The sequence below is a fragment of the Chinchilla lanigera genome, unplaced genomic scaffold (genome assembly GCF_000276665.1).
Source record: "Chinchilla lanigera isolate Chin_1 unplaced genomic scaffold, ChiLan1.0 scaffold00052, whole genome shotgun sequence".
NCBI classification, from domain to species: domain Eukaryota; kingdom Metazoa; phylum Chordata; class Mammalia; order Rodentia; family Chinchillidae; genus Chinchilla; species Chinchilla lanigera.
Genome location: NW_004955453.1, coordinates 5578660 through 5602772, shown reverse-complemented (window position 1 = coordinate 5602772; position 24113 = coordinate 5578660). Strand labels below are relative to the sequence as shown.

The window sequence follows — 24113 nt, the reverse complement described above, 5'->3', positions numbered from 1 at the left end:
ACGGAGCTTATCATAATGGAAATACCATGTGGTATTTAAAAACTGAAGTAAATCTGCATAAACCAACATGGATAAACCTTCAAGATACATTATTAAGCATCAAGATGCTAGAAAATATACATAGAATACCCCACTAGATGAGAAAAAATAGGGACATACATTGCTTGAATTCAGTTGGAAGAATATACAGCAAATGGGTAAGAATTTTCTGCTTTGGGGAGTAGGGTTAACATCTGGATGGAGAGTTTATTTTTTGAAATAAAGGTTCTTGTAAAAATGATGTGACGGTTAGATTTGTGTCAACTTGATTGGGTTTGGAGCCACCCAGGATAGGGGATTAGTGAGGTATGCTTCTGGGTGGGTCATGGAAGCATGGACTTGGCTACTATATCTGGCCCCTCCCCCTTTCCTCTCTTAATTATTGCTATTCTGCTCTGCTTCCTGGTTACCAAGAACTAAGCATCTTTGTGCCACCATGCCATTCTGCCACAATGTCCCTACCTTGGAGCCAGCCGGCCATGGACTGAATCTTTTGAACCATGAGCTGAAGTAAACCTCTCCTCCTTTAAATTGTAGGTATTGTGTATTGTGTCCCAGTGATGGGGGAACTAACGTAAGTGATGGCCAGAGAACCAAAGATCCCACCCTATTTGCATAAGAAGGACTTCCCATAAAACATCATCTCATGGATTCATTCAAATGTTATTAAATTCCATCTATTAAAGAGGAATAGTACCAAGATATCCACTTACTTCTCTGGTGCAGGAGGAATTACATTTCCCTTCCCTGGTTCCTGGAGGTGCCTGTGTAAAGCCTTATAGCTACTCCCATCATTCATTCTGAATTATGCTTAGATTATGAGCTCCTGAGACAGGGGCTGTTTCTTTAACCTTTATAGCCCAGGCACTACATTCATGCCTGGTAATAAAGAGACTCTTGCTTACTAGTTGAATGTAAAACTCTAAGGCAGCCTGCTTAGCTGTTTCTCAAATGCAGAATGTACAACATGGTCAAAATGTATGGTGAAAACTTAAATTTTTAAAAAGTGTGTTCAAAGCGAAAGGGGACAGTTTGAGGGGGATTAATGGCAATGTATTTTCACTGTAGCAATTTTTTAAAGTTTAAATACTTGCTTTATTTTTCAATCACACCTCATAACTAATTCAATAGTTTAACCATATATTAAATTGTTCAATGTATAGACCTGATCAACCATCAGTCAGCAGGGCTGATGGATTATAACACTAACCATCTAAATGTCATAGTTCCAAAACATATCACTTTGTAAGGATTCACAGGAATTTTGATTTTTAGACCATGATTCTACAAGGGCATTTTCCCTTTATAAAAAATCCAAAGAAAAAATAGTGATCAGTTTCAGACTGATAACAGCAATTGGCAAAGAATTAAAACTTCACAAGAATTTTTTTGTTAATATCCATAATAAATGTTTCAGAACACATAATAAAATACTGTAGCTATTTGAATTATCTTATTAGGATGGCCCAGGATCAATTTTCTTGATGATTTTGGTAAATCTCTTCAGTTTGCTGTACATCTTCTGTACTAATTGGGGACCTCACAGTAACTCCAAAGAGGGAAATTCCTAAGAAACACTCACACACTCACAGGAAGTAACTAACTATAGAACAGCTAAACAAGGATGAATTTGTATAAAAATCCTAGGGGTGTTTCAGGATTTCTAACGATGGCTAATGAGAAAATCAATTCATTCTCACATATTGTTCACAAAGGAGAACCAAGTTTTCAGTATATGCATACACTCTGTGAGTCTTCCATACACATTTTATACTGAACTATTCTGTACTATGATACTATTTTTTTTCACCATCTTGGATGTAGTTTCTTTTTTTTTTAAGAGAAAAAATAGGTAAACAATGAAACCAAGTTTTGAAACAGGTTAGTAGGACAGTTATAATACTTCACACATTGTACATTGTTGTCTTCAGTAGTAATCAGAGTACAAGATATAGGTGTGATATCTTGTTTAAACAATATTAGCACAAAACATTCTTTTTAAGGAACTAAGAGAAGCTAGCTGTAAAACTATCTTCTGTACACATATATTTTTTCTTTTTTCCTTTCTTCCTTTCCCCTTCCTTGACTGCAGTTTGTCTTTTCTTTTGCACAGGTTTTTTTTCACAATATCTATTGTATGTTTCAGATCCTATTTTCTTGTTAAATTTCTCACACTATTGAAACAATATGATGTTTACACATATGGGTCTGATTTATTTCACGTATGAGTACGGTCTCGAGTCGTACCCATTTACCTATAAAAGTCTCCAGTGTGCCCTTCTTTATGGCTGAGTAGTACCCCATGGAATAAAAGAAATACATCCTTTTGATCCATTCCTCAGTTGATGGGCATATGGGTTGTTTCTAAGATTTAACTATTACAAATTGTGCTGCTGTAAACATGAGTGCACAGATATCACTGTGGTCTGATGCTTTTAATTCTTCTGGGGAGATACCCAGAAGGGGAATAGCCGGGTCAAATGGAACCTCTAACCCTAGTTTTCTAAGAAACCTCCACAGTTATTTCCACAGTGGTTGCACCCATCTGCACTCCCACCAACAATAGTAAAGGGTTCCTTTTTCCCCACTGCCCTGCCAGCATTTGTTATTGGTTGATATCTTCATCCATTCTTGCTAGGGTGAGTTGTAATCTCAATGTTGTTTTCATTTGCATATGATATTATTTTAATGATGAATCTCATAATACTAGGACTAGAAGGGAAAGCACTAATTATGTCATTGAATCCTTCATTGTATGGGTGACGAAACTGGGCTCCAGAGAGATAAAGTGACCTTGCTCCCACCTTGTGGTTGCAGGAGGCAGGAAATTCAGCCTAGGACCCAACTCCCTGGCCTTGAGAGCAGCATTTATCCTAGTCAGCACCTCATCCTGAGTGGAGATAAACAATGGTCACGCAAGTACTCATCCTAGGACAACGCATATGGGTAAAATTGATCCCAAGTAATCCCCAAATATAACTTTTAAAGGCAAGCAGTAGCAAAGATGAGATAGCTAACAGGGAAAGGTCATATGCAAAATCCTGGTGCCTAATGATGCCCACATCCTAACTCCCAGAATCTGTGAATATGTTGCTTCTACGGAGCAAGGAACTTTGCAAGTTGATAGAATTGAGGATCTGGAGAGGGAGAGATTATCCTGCTTTATCTGGATGGGCCCAGTGTCATCACAGGTGAGAAAGACAAAGTTCAGAGGGGTGAATTTCTCCAGGTCACAGAGCTAGAATATGATGATGTAAGAATTTGAATCCGATTGTGACCTTTTTTATTATTCTATCCTTGTACGTCTCTTGATTACCCTGTCATCACTAGAAGGAAGTAAAATTTTCATGTTTTCTCTGCTATGATAGAATTGTCTTCAAAAATACTGAGGACATCCTGTGTGTTCCTATCCATAGTTCCCTATCCATAGTCTCCTACAGGTTTACCTCCACAGGGGCTACTTTAAAGTCAGAAATAGATAATACTCTGCCCCAAGTCACAACACTCTTCCCCAAGTCACAACACTTGTCGCTTCATAGAATGACCAAATTTTAGAATGAAAACTGGTCTTGTGTTACAGATACATAAGCTGAGGTGCAGCTGCACCAAATTCAGCCACACTATGAGAGCACTGGCCAGGGCATGGGCAATGTCCTGACAACCCAAGTCTGGGATTCTCTCCACCAACCAATTCCACTAAACTGAGCCTCAATATTTGGCAACAAATTTCAGTCTTTAGTACTTTTCGTATTGAAATCTTTTTCTATCCCCTGACTTTCTCTTTAGCAAGGACATTTTTCTTGCCCTTCTTTAGGACAGGAATTGGTCCTAAGGCCATTCTGCATAGGAACATTAGGGAAGGTTGAGGAGAGACCCAAAAACAATTATCCTGCTCCTTCTCAAGTTGTGAATCAAAGACAAAGAGAGGCAGATAAGAGGCCAGATAGTATCTCTGTTACTGGTAAAGTGGATGTTACAGTGTTTCACATTTTTGCATGAGAGACTTTTCTAGCCACCACACTTAAGATATATACTAAGAATTAGACACCCCCAGCCCATCTAGGCCACTGCGAAGGGGCTTGATCTTATAACAGTTACAGCACGGAAGAGCAGAGGGAGCAGATAGGTGGGGTCAAAAAGAAGCCAGATGGACAGATGGACAGACAGACAATGCTATGTCTACTTACTTGCTTCTTCCTGAACTCACATACCTGCAAAGTTATTTTTAACCAGTAGGAGTAAAGGGAGGGTGAGAGGGCCCGGGAAAGAACACTTGTGGAACATCGTTCCCATGAAAAGAAGCATGTGGAGTAGGAAGAAGCAATTCTCCAACCAGAATGGTTAGATTTCATCTGCCCTGGTTAATTTGAATAAGAAGATGATAGCTTTCAACATTTCATTTTTAGTAATTTCCAAAACAACTGAAAACACCATTCTGTATCAATTTGCATTTTCACTTCCAGCTTGGTCGACAGTTTCTGTGTATCAAACCTTGATTCTGATATTGCCAAACTTCTGCGAGTTTGCCCATCGTACAACACTGACCTTGAAGGATCCCAAATGTTTTCCAGCTTTTCCTTTAACACTCACGGTGGACCTCTCTCCAGGCAATCGATGGAACTTAAGGCATTTCAAGACGCTTGGAGACATAAGTGCAAAATGAATTTACATTCTGTGCTGCTTTTTTAAATTTTCAACACAGAGGCTCTCGCTTTTGATATGACTCTAATGCTTCTCTGTTAAGCACATTTTTGGCTGCCGGAGTCACAGTGAACTCTGGATGACATCTGAAAGTTCCCATCCTTGTGGAAAGGCTGGATGCAGACTTGGGAAGGAGTGGGGTGGGAGGATAATGCAGCCGGCAAAAGTAGAGACATAGCTGTGACCCAGGTGGTGCTTCTGGCCTTCATTATTCATTATCAGGGCGTGGGGGCTTTCTGGTAATAGTCGGCACCCTCTTTCTGCTGAAGGAAAATGTAACGCTCAACACCAGTAGCACAGATGCAGAAATACTTACGGATTTCACAGTTTGCTCCCACCCAGCCATGGGGACAGTGGCAGGCATAACCATTGGGCTGGTCCAAGCAGGTTCCAGCATGATGGCAAGGGTTACTGTCACATTCATTTATGTCAATGTCACATTCTTCACCTAGGGAGATAAGCAGAAGCTGCAGTGAAGTGTCTGGACCCACAGCTTCCTACACTTCTGTAGCAGAACCCTGATCCCAGCTGGTGGTCAGGATCTCCAGCAATGGCACCCAGTCTATTATCTGAATAAAGTACAGAACTCTCAGAAAATTCTAGACAAGGGATCTTTCACTTAAGGAAAGCCAAAAAGAGAAAGAAAGGAAAAGAAAAGCACTGGTAAGAACAATCTCTCCTTTAGTCCATTAACTAGTTAATTAAACCCGATTGCCATATCTGAGCAAAGCCTTCTGAGGTTGATTAGGAAAGCAAACTTAGGTTCCTGATTTTACAAAAGAAGTCGATTTCCTTTTGGACTTCAGCAGCTGCATCTTGTTATTTATTTTTCTGAAACTTCAGAAAACTGAAAAATCACAGTTTATGATTATCTTGTAGCCAAGGAGTCGAGTGCCAGACTGGACACTGATTCTTTCTGGACATAGCTGTCTGCCTAGCCTGAGTCAATTATGAAAATGTACTCCACCTTCCAAATCGCTAGATCTTCCTTGGGGACAGGGAGAGGGTGGATTTGAAAAGCTCAGGGACAACGTGAGCCTCTTAAGCAGAGCTAGTTGTAAAGCATGGGGTTAACCCACGTCTGACAACCCTCCGTGGGAAATGGTGGCCCAAAGGAAGCTCATGGGCCCTTCTGTCTGTCATTCCCCCACAGTGAAAGATGTGACTTCAGGTTCCTGCATCTTGCCTAACGTTTCCAAATATCCTTACCTACCTCAGAGAACCCAGGACAGAGTTACAAAACAAAATACAGAGCCAATGTCACTGTGATCCAAACATCAATTTATAGAAAAGAGCTTGTTATCCAAAGTTACAGGAATAAAACCAGCTTCAGGTGACTTAATACTCATCACAACGAGTCACTGCAAAACTAATTTGCTTCTTAAATCTAAAAGCATCTCATCAAAGCTGAAGAGGAGCCTTCCAATTGAGGCATTCTTTCTTAAAAGTTTGAAAATGTGGAACAGGAATTTTCAAAATAAGACCTCATTTGGTTAGGTAAATGCAGGAAAGAAAAAACCTCAGCATTGCTATAGTCATAGACTAAGAACAAAATCAAATATTTTGCCCATTTTCAAAAGACGATACCTCAGTACTTTCAAGCTTATTTAGCATTAAATTGCTTTTCTATCTGCTACTGGTTTGCCTCACATTTCTAAAACCACCCTATGTTACTCACAGACCATTTTAGAGGAGGAATATCACAATAAAATATTTCACATCTATTTCATGTCACATTCTTTAGGTACCGGGCATCTGACTATTTAACTTTAAAGGTAAAATCTCTTGAACAAAGCATGTACTACTTCTAGGTCATAGTAGGTTGATTATAATTCAGCACTGTCTAAGTGAATTTATTTCTTGCAATAAATATAGTCATTTGCATCAATAGAAAGAACATGAAATTGATTGCTTCTTACTAACCTATTTCAAAGGTTGTCTTTCTATTAAAGCGGTAAGTCACTCTGAGTGGGAAAGGGCATGGACTAAACTATTACAGATGGCACCTGTTTCTTGTTTGTTTGTTTGTTTTAAGGTACCAGGAATCGAACTCACGACCTTGCGCTTGCCAGGCAGGCACTGTGCTGCTGAGCTAAATCCCCAGCCTCAATGGCACTCATTTCTAATCTACATGCAGCTAGCTTAGTTTATTAGGCGAGTTCTTAGTATTAGATATTACGTTTCTTCAGTACTGGTTAACTTAATAAATCTTCAAGCCTTTTTTTGCCAGAGCTAGTAAATTCTTTAGCTGACTTGCATATGCTTATTTATTAGCTGAATTAAGGAAAAAATCAATTACCCTTTAATCCCTCATATTCTTGAGTAACATTTGTGAAGAGAATACAAAATGAAATTTCTACTTGACTAAGGCTGGCAAACGGGGTCTGAATTTTAAATCTTTCACAATTTCTTTTCAGTTTCCTACTCTCTAAGAGGCAATATGTATAGTAGGTACATCTGGTAGTACTGTACTTATGCAAGTCTACACGCATACTAATTCGTATGTCTTCCTTGGATCAATTAGGAAATGCAAAAGACCAAAAGAAACTCCAAAATCTTTACTATTAATAAATCTTTGAGCTAATAGAGTCTACACAGACAGATATCAGTGATAATCATTGTAATCATAATTATCTAGTATTAAGCCTATACTCCCCCCTGTGTCAGTCACTGCCAGATACTTGAAGTATAATTCCTTCATTCTTCACAAGGATTTTATTCCAGATGAAACAAGTCTAAAAAATTATTTGGATCTTTTTCTACCATAATGAAGTAACAGGAACTTGTCATCCTCCCACTGTAAACAACTAGACAAATGGATAAACTATATGAAAACAAAACAAAACACTGTCCAGAACTGGACAATAGACAGTTCATGACTGTGATTGCTGCAAGAAGAGAAATAAATCAGTGTAGCACCACAGTCATCCTGGACTTCTGCCTGTGGCCAGTGTAGAACACAATGGTCTCATTGAATGGAGGAGACAAAGATCAGAATTTGTGGAGGCCAGTGTAATTTGGATGGAAGACCACTAGAGAAGACAGAGCCACTCAGGAAAAAACACCAGAAATAAACTGTATCCTTTGAGTTTGTTGGTGAATACTTTGGGTAAGCTGAAACCCCAGGAGCCTGACAGGCAAAATGTAAGATGAGCAGCTCCCAAACTCACTGGAGACTGAGAGTATTCCATTTCACCCAAGCCAGAGTGGAGACATTTCAATGACTACCCACTGTGTTCAGTGGAGCTACAAAAGGTCACCTCATAGCAGTAAGGTATAAGAGTAAAGGCCACCCCAGATTTATACCCCAAAACACCAAAATGAACCTTGAAAGAATCAAATAGGCTGGCAAAAAAAAATTTATCTGCTACAAAGAAAGCTTAGCGTACACACACACACAAAGACAACTAACTAAAATCATTGAACAACTTGCCCAACAATGACCAGCATCCAAGAAATGATTTTGGAAAATAAAAAAGAATAAACACAGAAAAACCTTTCTGCTCAACTCAATAGTTGTGTAGCCACAATAGCTTTTTTATGTAATCAAGACTGGGTTGTATTGGCAAAGGAAAAGACACCTAAATCGATGAAAAAGAATAGAGGATCGAAAACCAACCCACACAAATATGGCCAACTGATTTTGTTTCACAAAGGTTCAAAAGGAATTCAATAAAGGAGAGATAGCTTTTTCAACAGATGATCCTTGAGAAATTGTTTCAACAAATGGTCCTTGAGAAATGGTACTTCTATAAGTGAAGAAAAAATAATGAAACCTTTAGTTTGAAGATCTCAGGAAGGAAAAATGTCTGAAAAGGAATGAAACCCTACAACAAATGTATAATAGAGCCTCCCTACAGGGAGCGGGAGGAGGGGCTGACCTGCATAACTTTGGAAGTGAGAGGCACTCGTCAGACTCAATGCAAATGAGCCCTGTATAACCCCTGCGTTCTGATTCGGAAAGTTATTTCCCACAAGGATAGAAGTTAACAATTTGGTAATGCTGTGCATGTATAGTGGAACTGAACAAGTACACAAATAGATGTTTGGCGGTAAGAGCCAGATATGTTCTATTGATGTGAGAATTTACAAATATATGAAGCAGAGGACTAGAATGACCCATGTGGTGATAGATTAGACTGGAGATCATATTACAGCTCATGTTTAGCCTACTATGGGTACAGATGGCCCCACACAGTACAGATGGCCACACATACAATATATATAGATATGTGTATATGTATAGATTAATATAAGCATATAAGCTTATATGCATATATATAAACATATATATTAATCTTATGTGTGTGTGTGTGTGTGTGTGTATATATATATATATATATATATAAAACTCCCTTGTTATGTCAGCTGAAAGGACCTAAAAGCAAAGACATCTCAGGAGCACTGACGATAGACAATGCTTACATCTTCATTCTAGTATCATCCCCCAGTAAGAAGCAGGAACTCTTGGAACAATGGACAATGATTCTGAGGCCGGGGCATGAAGCACACAAGATGAGACTAGAACATCTTGCAGAGGCAGAAAGAATAAACTGCTAAAAAAACAAAAGCAGCAACACCCCCCTGAATAATAGGGATATTTCACTGGAGCCAACGGAAAGAAGTCCCGGTGGCCAAAGCTGGGACATTTTGAACAACAAAATAAATTCTAAGAGTACTGGATTGTAACCTAAAGCATAAAATAAATACTCACAAGTCCATGTTAATATAAATAAAAAACTGGATAAACAAGCAAGTGGAGGAGAATAAACAAACCTCTGAGGCAAAAGAATTCTCAATAGTCATTGTAGGGGAGCATAGACCTCCAGGGTGAGCTGGACAAAGTGACTTCTTTCCAAAGAGTAAAGTACAGAAAGGAGAAAAAAGAATAACACTACAGTGGGAAAATCTGAGCAACACCACCTCAGCTAGGTGGTCAAGTCAACACCAGTGATCGTGACCACATACTATAAGTCACACTGATAGTATGTAGCCTGGCAGCAGGCAGGGGGGTGGGGTGGACAAAAGATAGGAGACCCTTGCCTCAGAAGGAGATCTGGATGTCAAATAACACATGCAAAGATATTCTGCATTATTTATCATAAGTAAAATTCAATTTGAAACCATTTGAGAGAGCACTACCCACATACCAGAATAGCAAAGCCTCAGAGGCAAGCATGGACACAAAGCAGGAACTGAAAGACTGGAAGGACCTAAAGCAGGTGAAGGTCCTCATGCAAAGTGTTCTCAGGAGGCTTCCCAGGCCCAGAGAGCAGGAGGCTCTCTCTGGATTTGAGGGTTGGAGGAGCATGTCTTCAAGTTCAGCAAGGAAAAATCTGCTCTCCACATAGAAAATCTGGAGTTCACCTGCTGGCCTAAGAGGGACACATCTTCACCCAGATAGAGAAAGTAGAAGGGACACTGGACTGAGTCTCTAGTTAAATAGCAATGATCTCCCTAATTCACTCCACTCTTTAGGTAGTTGGTGATTTGCTAAATATTCTAGAGATAATATCATATTTTATCTCTCATAAGATACCAAAGCAACTTTCAAATGGATTAAAGATTTCAATGCACAAAACTAACTCATAATGATTATAAGAGAATATTTATAGTCTTGATAGAATATTTCATGAAACAAGAAATCAAAAGAAAATATCAAAATCGGATTATATAAAATTAAATATGACATGTAAAATAAAACACTTTATACATATGTAAAAGGCAAATGACAGAAAAGGCAAGTGGTGGTATATTTATAACCTGGTCAGTTTAAATGTGATATACTAAATATGAAGAGTTATTTCAAGTCTGTTTTTGTATTTGTTTTTGTTATTTTCATTTTTTTAAAATGAAAAACAAAATTTATATGTATATACAAGGATAGCTGGGATAGATGTATTGCTGACACCTGTGGTTTATTGACAGGAATAGTCAATGCTTAAAATTTTCTTTTATCTTGACCAGTTTTGTAGCTTGAATCTGGTAATCGGAATGACTGATCTGAAAACAACAATATGCAGTATAAGAACCATTGTTAAACTCCTACCATCTTGTATGGTGAAGCTCTGCATCTTTTTTTTTATTATTTGGTATTGTCTTTAATTGTTTGATCAATTTTACATTCTTATGTCTAATGGACTGAGTAAATCTGTTGAAGATAACAGTATGTAATGCAGCAACCATTGTTAATTCCTATAATTTTTGTTTTGAGGTCATGTATCGGTTTTTGTTGTTTTTGTGTCATTTTGATTTTGTCTTCATTGTTGTTTTGTCAGTTTTTTAAATTTTTAAAATAATAAAGAAGAGTAAAGATTAGAATTAATGAGCTAGAAGAAAAGCACACAATGGGTGTGCATCGAGAGTTCATAAAAGAAGACAAAAAAAAATTTAAGTTTTCAACCTGGCTAGGAATCAAACACCTGCAAATTAAACCACACTAAGGTGGCACTACTGCCTACCAGAATGATAATGCTGGAGTGTTTGTGTCAAGATGAGAAAAGAGACACTCCTGTCACTCTTGGTATAACTGAATGTTGGCCTGATATTTGCCTTTATTTTATCACTGGAGAATAATACGGAAATATGTACGTGTTCTAGACCTTTCCGAAACTGTGTAAGTACACAAAAGTAAGCATACACTCATATTGCTTTCAATGTTCTCTACCATAAGCAAAAGTTCTCAACTGCCCAAAAGTCAAATTGCAATGGGGCTTTATCAAAATCATGATATATCACATAACAGACCACAAGGCAGGCAGTAGATATGATAAAGCAGAAGAATATTTCTTAACATAGATTCATATATATTTTAAATGAAAAGCAAGTTACAAAATAGTATGGGCTAGATCTCCAGTGATGCAATTGGTTAGCACAAGGTATTTATATAACAAAATACTATGGGCAATATAACCCCTTTTATTTTAAATATTTATGCATATATACTATATATGACGTGTTATACACACAGACCTCAAAACCCTTGAGTATCAAAACATATCAAAATGCTAATAACAATGATTTCCTAGTAGTTCAGTTTTAAGCAGTGGGGTTTTTTTAAGATATATTTTCTAGTGTTTCTTCCATGCTTTTTATTACCAGTGAGATAAAAAAAATCTGGAAAAACTCCAGGATGTTTCCCTAATGTTATTCTTTTTGCCTTCATTGACTGATATATAAGAGTGTGTGTGTGTGTGTGTGTGTGTGTGTGTGTGTGTGTGTGTGTGTGTTTATATAAAGCATTCAGCAAAACAAAACCATCTGTGAATCATTTTCTGGAATAAGCCCACCACTTCTCAGTCCCAGGAAACCCCGAAAGGAAAACACAGGATGTGACACAGTTAAATAGAAAGAAGATCAGAAGTTGTTTCTCCTGCATGGTGGCTGTTGGCACCTTCCCTAGGAGCACAAATGAGGCTCTCGTGGGATGGCTGAGGGACCAGGCTGTACAGAAAGCTTGGGCCTGAAGGTGGCCTCGGAGGCTCAGCAGGGGTCAGGGGAGCAGAGGAAGGTGCTCTCCAGCGAGATCAGCACATGTTTTCCTGCCCATTGCTATGGGCACTTCAGCCATCGGCCTCCACCAACCTGCAGACCACGGAGATGCCTTTGCTGGTGGAGCAAAGCTCTGAAAACTTAGACTCTGCCCCACTGTCTACATTTCATGATTCCTAGGATCTGTTGGGAAAACCAAGGTTCAAACAGCTCGGACTCCAGGTTCAGAGTCCCTTGGAGAATCTGATGAAAACCAGAGAACCTCCCCTCCACCCAGATACATCGCACAGATTTTCACATCTGCTTCTGAAAATTCTCAAAACTCCCCGCAGCTCATGGAGGGTGGCTCAGGAGAAGGACCTCAGGTGAGGCGGGACCTCTCTCCCCAGTCTAGAGCTAACTCCCTCATTCAGAGTTTGGTGACCAGCAAGGCTCCTGTTGAACCCAGAACTTGTGTCCCACGCTCTCTCCCTCCTTCCTGCCCACAGCAATAGCATTTGCACCTGCTGTAGCCACAGACCTGGGTATCTCGCCTTACTTCCTCCTGCCACCAATTTTCTTCAGTTTTTAAAATGTTGTTACATTTCTGTGGTGCAATAAAAATAAATGCAGAACCCGCGTGCAGTACCCATAGTAGGAGACACACAGGAGTCTTCCTGTCCCCTTCTGCCCTGCTTTGACTCCCGGTGATGTTACACTCTTTCCGTGCACAAGCACATTTCCGGGTGTTCGAGCAGTGGTTCTTTTCTCACTTTTCCGAGCCACAGCCCAATGAATGTGCAGTGATGCCAGTCTCAGCAAATCCAAGCACCAAACGCTGATTGCAGACGAGCCTCACTTAATGACAACACAGCCGAATGCTTTAAAATAAACCTTTATCCAACAATGTTTCTTTACATTTTGCAATTGTATAGTCTTCCTATTTTGCAATCATTTGTGCATGGGAGATTTGGAATTTTTGTGCTCTGCAATCTCAGAGACCTATGGTGAGTTTGAAAACTCAGCTCGTGGATCACTTGCCTGTGAAGCCCGGTGCGCAGACGCAGGTGCCATTCAGGCTTTCGCTGTCACAGGCGCCTCCATTCAGACAGCTGACGTTGGCACAGGGATCCTTGTACAACTCACAGTGTATTCCTGCGGGCAAACAGAGGGAAGAGGGTGATTTATCAGCGAGTCTCCAGTCCGTGTGTCCTTTGAAAGTGAAGCAGCTGAACATCACTGGGACAGTGTGGAGGCAGATTGCTAGCATGTGTGTGTGTGTGTGTGTGTGTGTGTGTGTGTGTAAGTGCACACCTGTGCACATGTCCACTCCTGACTTTAGGCAGTTGTAGAAACATACCTATGAGAAAATAACAAATTCAATCTCTGCCTGTAGGCCCTACTATGAAGTCTTTTGTCTGCATTTTCTCCAACTGCATGTCCCAAAGCCTAGGGCAGAGAAAGATAAAAACCTGAAAGATAAAATTTGCCAATGGCAAACACTTTCTAAACTTCCAAAAGGAACATAAAGTAGCTAGACAGCCTTAATAAAATGTCAGTGTAATGGATAACAGCATCAGGGAGATGAAGAGCTGGAGTCAGCTATTTCAGTGAGTCCCACCTCTGCTTAGAGAACTGAAGGACAGAGATCATTGCACACCTGCTCCTCACCCTCAAGGAGCCCACTAGATCACCACACAAATCAGTTCGCATGCACCATGCGTGGGCCATGCTCAGGGCTTTAGTTCTGTACAGCACCATGAGACAATTAGCCATTTCCCCATTTCACAGATGAGGAAACTGAGGAAAGAATCTAAGATTGCAAGCTCAGCCAGGGGAAAAGTTTGCGTTTGTGCTTGCTGGTAATCCAGTCTAGAGTCTCTGCTTCCTAAGTAACTTGCCTCATACCAGCATAGAATTACCCAGAACTATGTGGAGCTCAGCACCCATTTAACAAAAAGGGACATTAAAAAGCTCTGCCAAGATGGAAAGTTTTCCATTCATGTAAAAATGAGCACAGTGTGTATGTGTGTGCATGGGTATATTTCTATTTTTTGGTGGCACTGAGGGTTGAACCCAGGGCCTCATGCATGCTAGGCAAGTGCTCTACCATTGAGGTACATACCCGTCATTCTGAGACAGGGTCACGCTAAGTTGTCCAGGCCGACCTCAAAAGCCAATGCTGTTTGAGAGCTGGGATATCAGCCGGTGTTAATCACGGAGTACAAGATGGATGGGTGGCTTAGCGTCTGTCTCTCCCTCCCTCTCTCCCTCTCTGTCCCCCACTCCCCTCTTCTTCTTCCTTTCTCTCTCATACCACACCCCCTAGAAAGGAAGATAAACTACATTCTAGTCTGGATAAGAATGTAAATAATGATGTCCATCTTTCCTATTAGCCTCAAGAAAAATAAATATAAAGCAAATAATAACTGAATGGCATTTATTTAATGAGCTCCCCACTTCACTACTTAGCTCCTCTTGGGCAAATGACTGCCACACCCAGTGACTCATACAGGCACCGAAAGTGTCCTTGCTGGGCTTTTCTTTCCTTTCTCCGCCAGTGCCTTAAGAAGTAGGGCTTACAAAAGAGGAAAAGAAGAAAACAGAAATAGAACTTCCTGTCTACAGTCACGCTATGACTTCAGTCAAGTATTTCAGAAGTGAAGGCCTTTAACTCCTTTTTATCTTTTGACCACCACATCCAGGCCATCAACAATTTTCTGCTACATACTTTTCTCAAGTACCTTTTAGATCTTTCTGCTCTTCGTGGTACAGCTATCGAGATCCCAGGGTCCCAGGCCTGGGGGGATCCAGTTTCTCACTCCCTTGTCCTTGCTCCCCTACCGTCTCTAGGACCTGAAGGAATCTTCCCGACATGATACTATGCAAGATCACATCCAAGATTAGCTCAAATCCGGTCATTCTTTTTTCCCCAGTGTGTGTGACCTCTTCTCCCAGAAGTTTCTGCCTCTGTCTTCCCACTGATTCTCAAGTAGCATGGACTTAGCTGAGGTGATGAAACGTAGAAAGGCATGATCTGTTTCAGAATATTTATTCAAAAACAAAGAACCACGTCTTTACAAGTTCTCATGAGGTTGATCAGTGGGCACCAGGATACTGAAAAGATATTTTACTCTAAGGAGAAATACACCCACCACCAAAGTTCAGAGTGCTTGAAACCTTATTTAAAAATCCATCAACCTAAGGCCGGAGCAGTCAGATAATCCTCACTAAGCTTCTAGTAATGCACGGCCAATCCAGCCAGTATAATGTAACAGATTACCATATTCATATTTTTCAAATGATACTATACAGCAAATTCTAAGCCAAATATTTAAGCATCTTAACTTTAAAGTCTTCAATCAAATAGATTGGATGAAAATGCTCAAGATAATATGCAATTTCAAACTTTTGTTTAGGTTTTTTTTTTTGGCAATAATTTTATCCCATTATTTCTCTTTCAACAAAAATAAGACATTAGTCATTTGAGCATCTATTCAGAGTTTTCTGGCAGGAAGACTGGTCACAAGCATCTCTTCACAGAAAGACAATTACCATGACTCAAGATGGTCTTGAAAATCACTGGTGAGCACTTGGGTTACTCCCACTTCTATATTCTAAGTAAGTTTTGGAGATGATAGGTAGGTAGATAGATAGACAGATAGATAGATAAATAGATAGATATAGAGAGATATGGATGGATGGATGGGTGGATGGATGGACAGATGGATGTCATACTGTTCTGTTTGTCACTGGAGCCAAACAACCATGAGCTAGAAACTTTAAATACAGAGAACAGCTAGTCCCGGGTATTACTGACATACCCAGGATGCCTCTGCTCAAGCCCTCCACTTAGGGTTGATTCCTGGTCTCCAATCCCATGCTCCTCATCATTCCCTGGGGACCCTAGGCACTTGTGTAACACTGTCCCAGGAATCCTGATTCCCCTGACATGCGTGTCTTCCTTCACTGTCCTCTCCAACCTGAACTTCCCTTGGCACCTTTGAATTCATCTTTCAAATCCCAAGGCACACCTCACCAGAGAACTGAATCTTTCCCAAAAAAGATCAGGTTCTGCCCCTGTGTGCTGAGAGCAGGTTGCTATCCTGTTGCTACAGAGTTTATTGCTCCAGGTCATAACCTACCTGTTCTCCTGTCTGATTCTGCTACAAATCTTGAAAACCTTGAGGGCAGAGGCCACATCTCGGTGCGTGGAAGAAATGATGGTTATAACACCAGAATCCTGTCCTCTCACATGGGATGACAGGTGCCAGCGGACTTTGGCTGACACACAGGTGAGACTGCCAGAGGAGTGAGAAGCTGTTCCAGATCCCAAATGTGCCTCAAAAACACCCTATTTCATCAGGGAAAACGAAGTCCACACTGCAGACTAAGTATGTGGAATGACACATGCATCATCCATTGGCAAAGGACATAGCACGCACAATTACGACACTTATGTTTAGTCTCAAGCAAAAGTAAACTGTCATTCAGTCAAAACTAATAAAAATTCATACTTCTCGTATTAAGGGATGGAGAAGTAATGTTTCTGAAAAGATGTCTATTAACAGAGCTCTCTATACAAGTCGATTTTAGAAGTAAAGTGAACAAGAATTCAAAGGGAGTGTACCAATTATAAATCTTTGTTGTCCTCACAAATTTAGCCATAATTAGTGTTTGAAAACTAAAAATTATTGTTTTATCTCCAGGAAAAATAAGCTAGGTAAAGAAAGTATATGGGAACTGGACTTTGTACTTAAAATTTGCTTTGTGACATCATCTCATTTTATTCAAATTTGCTTTCTCCAAGAAAACTTTACCAGTATTTCAACTGTGACGAAGCTCCGCATCCTCTAGATCACCTCAGAAATTACATCTGACATCTTAACCTCAGTCTCATTATTCCCCATTTGGCCTGCTCTTCTGGTAAAATAATACCCTGAAGAAGAAAGGAATCCTGATTTATTCATTTTTGTATCTATCACAGCTCTGGAGAAGGGGAAAGCCACACAAAACACCCAGAAATTCTCCTTCCCTGATTAAATAGACTCTAGCAAAGGAAATGATTGTACCCACCAAAGAAAGGGTTCCTGTCCAATCTACATGTATGTGCATTTAAAACTAAACAAATAGGTGCTAAAGTCCGGCGATCTTATTTCTGAGGCACTACCCTCTCAAATCCAAAAGGTATGAAAATTATATGAATACAATGTTCATTCCAGAATTATTTATAGTAGCCCCATATCAGATGCAATCAGTAAGAACAATCAGGTCTGCATAACAAGGAAGTGGATAAATTGTAGTCACAACAGTGTAAATATTTTGTAGCTTTATTCAGTTAAAACTACAAAAAAGATATTAAAAAGAATAGAAACAACACAAATCATTATTGCTCTTGTGTTGTGTGGCAAAACTATAAGCAATCTTAAGTTTTTTTTCTAGATGGTTTACTGTTCTTTTCATAATTAAGTTTGAAATTTTGCTTTCTGAGCTTTGTCTCCAAAAATTTAAAGCAGATATATGTTTGATCATTTACTTTGTTCTGCTAGAAATAAAACCAAGCAGGTATGCGGCTGTACTTGTACTGGACAACCTGAGGCACTGCTCTCCCAAATCCAAAAGGTATGAAAATTATATGAATACAGTGTTCATTCCAGAATTATTTACAGTAGCCCCATCTCAGATGGACAACCTGAGTCTGTGAACACAAGCCAAAAGCTGTGAACTAACTTGCACTAATTTTGAAGAGTGCGCCAGCCTCTCAGTGAGACTGAAGGAGTCCCTCCATGCATTTTACTTTCCAACAACGTCTTGATGCACAGTGTAAATTTACATCTCAGGACAATATTGAAGTTGGCTTCTCTTACTTAAGTGCTGTGTTAAACAATAGTTTTAATTTAGCTAAACATAGCTACTGAGCATTTGCTTTGTGCAAGCCCCCCTACTTAGAGCTGCAGAGAATGAAAAAGAGAAAGAATAGGTACAGTTACTGCCTTGGGTGATTATGATATGGTGCAGGGGAGAGTAAGGTCTGAACCTGGAAAGCACAGAATATAAAGCTTGGCAGACTCGTCATAGCAAATAGAAAGAAACTATTGGAAGAGGTCAAGTCACATCTGTTTGGGGTCAACATTTCAGACACAGTTAAAACCAGGTAAATAAGTAGGAGTCAATGAGTGCAAAGATGAGGGTGAGGGAAAAAGCTCAAGCAGGCAACTGTGGGGCCTAATAGTGGTGATGGCATCCAGCGAGTGAGGACCCGAGGACGACAGGGAGAGAAGAACCAGGGCAGCACGAACAGATGAGGAAGAGCGAGCAGGGGACATGCACGAGGGACCCGGGGATCAGTATAGTACAGGGGCAGGAACCCCGAGTTCAGAGGAAGGGGAAGGATCCTAGATGCCAAGGAGACGTCTTTCAGTCTCTCAACAGGGGTTTTGCTAGAATGTATCTGAGTCAACCAGCAGGACAAGAGCCAAATAAAGAGGGTTCAGAAAAGAACACAAAGTAAGGAAATACTGTAGGTCTCTTCTGTACCAACTCCTGAGACACTGGGTGGAAACAAAAGAAAAAGGGAGAGAAAATATTTTAAGTATTTAAAGAGGAGGACACAGAGTTAGAGAATTTTATTCCATGATGATTATGCAGAATTTATATGGAAATATACAAACACTTTGCTCTCTGTTCAGCAGCCCGTTTGTTCATATCACATTCACATCATCTGCTTAGGTTGACCTCTGCATTAAGGTTCAGCACTCTTCCACTTGCTCTTCATCCTCCCCTCCCAGATATCTTCCTCATTTAGCTCTTGTGTCATAAGAACACTTTTTAAAACAATGGGGGGGGGTACTAGAGATTAAACACAAAGCTTCATACCCAGCTATATCCCCTAAATCTCCGGATTTTTTTCTTTTCCTTTCTTCTTTTTTATTCTTATTTTTTTGAAATAAGGCCTCACTTAGTCAGTAAATTGCACAGGTTGGGCTTCCGACTTGCAATTCTCCTGCCTCAGCCTCCCAGAGTGCTAGGATTACAGGCATGGGCCATCATGTGACGATGCTTCCTAATGTACTATTGCTAGAGAGGGTACTTGGTGATGTGGCTTCTGTATCCTGCAGTGGGCAGCCATATCTCTCCTCTGCCCTCAAGTACGGATGTGCCTGACTCACAGTCCTCTTCCCTTTGGAGTCCGAAGCCCTGTTCCACTACTGTTCACCTTCCTTACAGACAGCAGCTCAAAGCTGGCTTGACTCTTTTCTTCTGTGTGCAACCTGCACACCCTGTTAGAATCTTATAAAAATCTCTCTGCATCCCAGGATTCAGAAATTTTATGAGGGAACCTCAAGTTGTGTGTGATCACCATGAAGCACTCTGAGAGCCTATTCCACGTGAAGAGAAGGCTGCCCTCAGCTCACACACCTCGTCAGGCTGGTTGGTTCTGGTTTTATTTCCATGTGTTCCTTCTACCCCTACAGCACCCATCACTTCAACGGAAAGGAAACACAACCTTGCATCTTTTCTCCACGTTTCCTATCTTTTCACTCATGGTTTCCACTTCCTCGTTTTTGTCAATCACAAAGGTGTTCCTCCTTTTGCTTTTGCAGATGGCAGCTCGGTTTTGAGCAGTATACGTCACTCATTTCACTTCCTTACTTGAGTGTTCACAGGCTCAATTGTGATTTTTGTTTTTTCTTTTCTCTCCATTTTTGAGTGGCTGGTGCAGGTCCCCATCCTGGCCGGGCTGGAGGGTGGAGGCCCTTGCAGACAGAGGCCACTGGAGGTCCTCCATCCAGAACCAGGTGGGCCCGCCAATTGGATTCTGTCTGCTAAGGTCAGTGGTGGAGAGACTTCTCCCAGCTGGGGTTCTCAGGGTCTCTGAGTTTTTAGCAGGACATTATTCTCTCTTTGACATGTAAAACTCAAAGGATGGGCTCAGTTCAACTCTCTAAAAGGGCAGCCAGCCTCTGTGAGGCTAGGAGATGCCTCTGTCTCCCAGGGTCATACAAGGCACACTCACTTTGTGTGAGCTGAGGGTCCATCCAGCCCAGCTACTCACAGAGCCTATTCCCCCTGTACCTTCCATCCTCCATTCCTAGGAAGCATAAGCAAGGCCTCCCGGCACCTGGCCAATTTCTCAGAAGTGTCTGAGATCCCCAGCACAGCACTCTTAGCTTCTCAAATCACCGCCGCCAGAGTGAGGAGGGATCTGGGCTATCAGATGTGGACTCCAGCTGCCATCTTTCAGAATCTTCACTTCCTTAGAGTAAGAGATGCATGGACAATATTTATAGGGTGAGGAAAAGGAACAAGGAGAGTTCAAAGTTGTAGATGTGCAGACAGAAATGCTAGTGAAAGTTCCCAGAAAGATGGAAGTGGCAGAACTTACAGCACACAGGAAAAGACTAACCTTCAGCAGGATGAGTAGCATGTGATGGGCTAACATGGGACAGAGTAAAGGTTTAGTGGCTGTGACTTCAGCTGTTTATAGGGTGAGCACTGTGATGGACCAGCACAGCACCATCACCTGAGAGCTTACCAGAAATTTGAATTCTTGGGCCCCACCCCAGCCCAGTGAGTTAGAAACTGTGAGGGTGAAGCCCATAGTCTTTGTCCTCAATGGGGTGCACACTCAAGTTTGAGAACCACCACCAGCAGGGTATGGAAAATCCCATCAATCTGAGGATTTTATCCATGATAACACACTTTTATCCAATGAAGATAGAGATAGTCAGTTATATGATAGGACTTAGTAGTTCAATATAGAGGTTAGAGGAAGACGCAAAATTTTGGAACACCCAGGAGAAAAATGGAAAAAGGTGAGGATCACGGCTTTAATCTCAGCACTCTGGGAGGCTCAGGAAGGAGGACAGCAAGTCTGAGCACAGCCTGGGCAACTTAGCAAGAACCTGGGCTCAAAATAAAAAATAGAATCTAGGCTGGAGATGTTGCTCAGCCTGCAAAGACCCTGAGTTCAATTCTGAAACTATATAAAAAGGCTAGGATCATAGTCTAGGGATTTGCTTACATGCAACTGTATTTCTTATGTCTTAATGATAGCAAGAACAAAAGTTCAAAGATAGAAAGGTAGGGGGCATATTCAGAATACATCTCATTATTGATTTCGTCACTTATAAAGATGAAATCTGCTTCATAAAATTCTACCATGCACTAAAGGATTTCAGCAGATTTAATTTGTGAAGCAGGCTGGGGATGTAGCTCAGTGGCACAAGCACCTGTCTGGCAAGTGTGAGGTGGTAAGTTCAATTCCCGGTACAAAAAAAAAATTGTTTTTTAAGCATATTCTGCATACTAACTCTTTTACTGAAGAAACACAAAATCTCTGCAAGCATCACTGTCCTTGCTTAACAGATAGAATGAAAATTCTTCAGTTTAAGAGGTTTGTCCTGACTTTCCAGGTGGCCCATGGCACCCTTAGGATAAGCAACCAAGGTCCCCTGATTCTTATCTCCCTGGTTCTTCTTTCCAGAATTGAATGAGGTCTGTATTTCTCATGCTCTGCTCCACCTCAGACTGAAAAGCCGTTAGGATGAACCAGCGTGCCTGCCTTTGCACCTCCAAGGATGTAGGTGATATTTGGTTCTCGAAGAGCATTACACTTTAAAAGAAGCACCAAACCTGCCACGTGCAGAGCCATGGCCCAGCTCCAGCCCCTCCCCTCAGGGGCTCCAGCAAGTTCTCCATGCATCTGCAAATCTGAGGCGGAGCCGTGCCAACGGAAGCAACAGTGGCCACCAGGCAAAGTCCCCAGGCAGGTGGAAGGTATCAAGTGAACAGTGACTGGAGTGAAAGGTTAAGCAAAACAGCTATTGCAAGAATCTAAAGCCAGCCCTGGAGTTATGTTAGAGAGCTGCACGCAGCAGCTAAAAGCGCGCTCCCCTGGCTCAGCGCTGGCCGGGGGTGTCTGGGCTCCAGGGTAGCCACACCGTTCATGAGTCGTGGCTGGAGGCCAATGAGGAGGCGAGGACAAGGCTTTAGGAGCCGAGCTGGCTGGGCTCCTGAGGGTGCCATCACCGGCCGGCCCACGGGGTTTGTAGGTGGATTTGATGAGTTCATGCACAGCAGTGCCTTAGAACATGGTCCACGTGTTATAAACACCCCGTCAATGGCAGCTGTTTTTCCAAAGTGACATTGACAGGCATCCACTCAAATGAACTAACATTTCCCTCCCAACTGACTCATTTCGTGAGAATTAACTTGTTTGCCAATGTGTGAGACTCCACGTACCCCTCCGCCGGCAAGCACAGCATCCGCTCTGCACAGCCAGCCTTCCAGGGTGTCCCCGACGCCTCCCGCCTCCCGCACGTGCCTCCAGATGCACCTTAAGGTCGCTTTCTGCTCTCAGCTTCTCACACACTCAACAGAAGGAGAGCCGGGAAGGGCAGGAGAGACGGTCTTCAGCGTATCGCTGAGGGGTGAGAGTTGCAAAATGGTCTCCCTGGACCCATAAATCTTGCAGGCCTCAGTATTCGATTTTGACTCTAAACGAATTCATGCTCCAATCAGAGGTTTGTGCATGAAAGCTGAGAAATCGACCAGGTCATGCAGAACCATCCTGGTCGGACAGGCCGAGCAACGCTCACCTTTGTAGTCCGCCAGGCACACGCACTCATAGCCGTTAACCAGGTCCCGGCAGGTGGCTGCGTTGAGGCACGGGGCGGAGAGGCACTCGTTGTACTCCTCCTCACAGTACAGGCCATGGTAACCTGAGGGACAGAGAGACAAGCCTGCCATCAGAAGCAGCCATTAAACCCACAGCCGGCCGGCCTGGAAGTCAGGTGAGTGGGTGCTCGCTGTGCAGAACGTGCAGACACACACAATATCAGGAGCCGAGTCCCCGAGGGCACCTAACACGTGGATCTGCGTGAAGGCCCCGAAGAAAGGCCTTCTCATCACACAGCCCCAAATGTGGAAGAAGAGACCCTTCCGCGCGTAATGATCACAGCCTGCTGGTTGCCGGGGTTCAGGCGCGGGGGGAGGGCGCCACTGGGATTGTCACCTGTCGCTTTGGGAGACTGGAACTTACAGCAGGAGAGTGACAAACAGGTCCTCTCAAGGGCCACAGCCACGTTTGTGGGCCGTGTCAATCAGAAAAAAACATATTGCACAACAGAGAACGTTATTAGAAGAGAAAAGCGTCAATTCATTTCCTTCATTTCTGAGGAGGAAATTAGTTTAAAGGGCTTAACTGAAATTACTTAGGAAATGTGGATTCGTTCTATCATTTGTTTGCTCAAAAACATGATTTTATAAATTGGAACGTTTCAAATTGTACTTAATTTGTTAATCATTGAAAGTATGCTAGGATTGAAGACAAAAAGAAAACAATTGATTTTTTTAAGACAGCTCTCACTCTTCCACTTGCAAAGCAGGTGTTTATTCTAAATGACGAGAGGACAACATTCCTTGGGATTTATTCCTGAGTGCTCTGCTGTGTTCGACTTTCAAAAACATGTGTTGTTGCCAATTTTCAGTGAAACCAGGCCATTTTTGTCTGGCCCTGTCCAAACAATGAGAAACATGTGAGCGCTTTCAAAAATCACTCTGCTTCTCTGAGTCCTGAATGCAGATAAGCAGAAAAAATAAACCTTTGAACAAATGGGAATTCGCAGTATGAGCTTTCTCCAGCCTTTCCAGCCCTCAAACTCAGAAAGTCCCATTAGAACATGCTAATGTGTGGAAGTGTTTTGTTTCCTGCGCCGCCACAGAAGTAGGTTAAGCTCATATTTGCATTATTAACAGAGCACTTTCCAAGTGTGCTGCCATTCCAGTTATTTTAGAACTGCTTTCCAAATTTAGGCAGTGTTAATGGCCCATTTGAGGAGACCTTGACCTACCTAAGACAAACATACCATCACGTTCAATTCTTCTACCCTACCCTATTA

The 24113-nt window shown here is 41.6% G+C and overlaps 1 protein-coding gene across 1 annotated transcript in view; it reads right to left on the bottom strand.

Annotated features, from left to right (window-relative positions):
• The window catches only part of Dner (delta/notch-like EGF repeat containing), a gene marked incomplete at its 5' end in the record, with an annotated part of 308295 nt that overhangs the window by 12778 nt on the left and 271404 nt on the right, over positions 1-24113 (bottom strand). Inside the window, 3 exon segments of the mRNA XM_013519994.1 lie at positions 5057-5188; positions 13252-13365; positions 22812-22934. Of these exon segments, the coding sequence (XP_013375448.1) occupies positions 5057-5188; positions 13252-13365; positions 22812-22934 (369 nt within the window).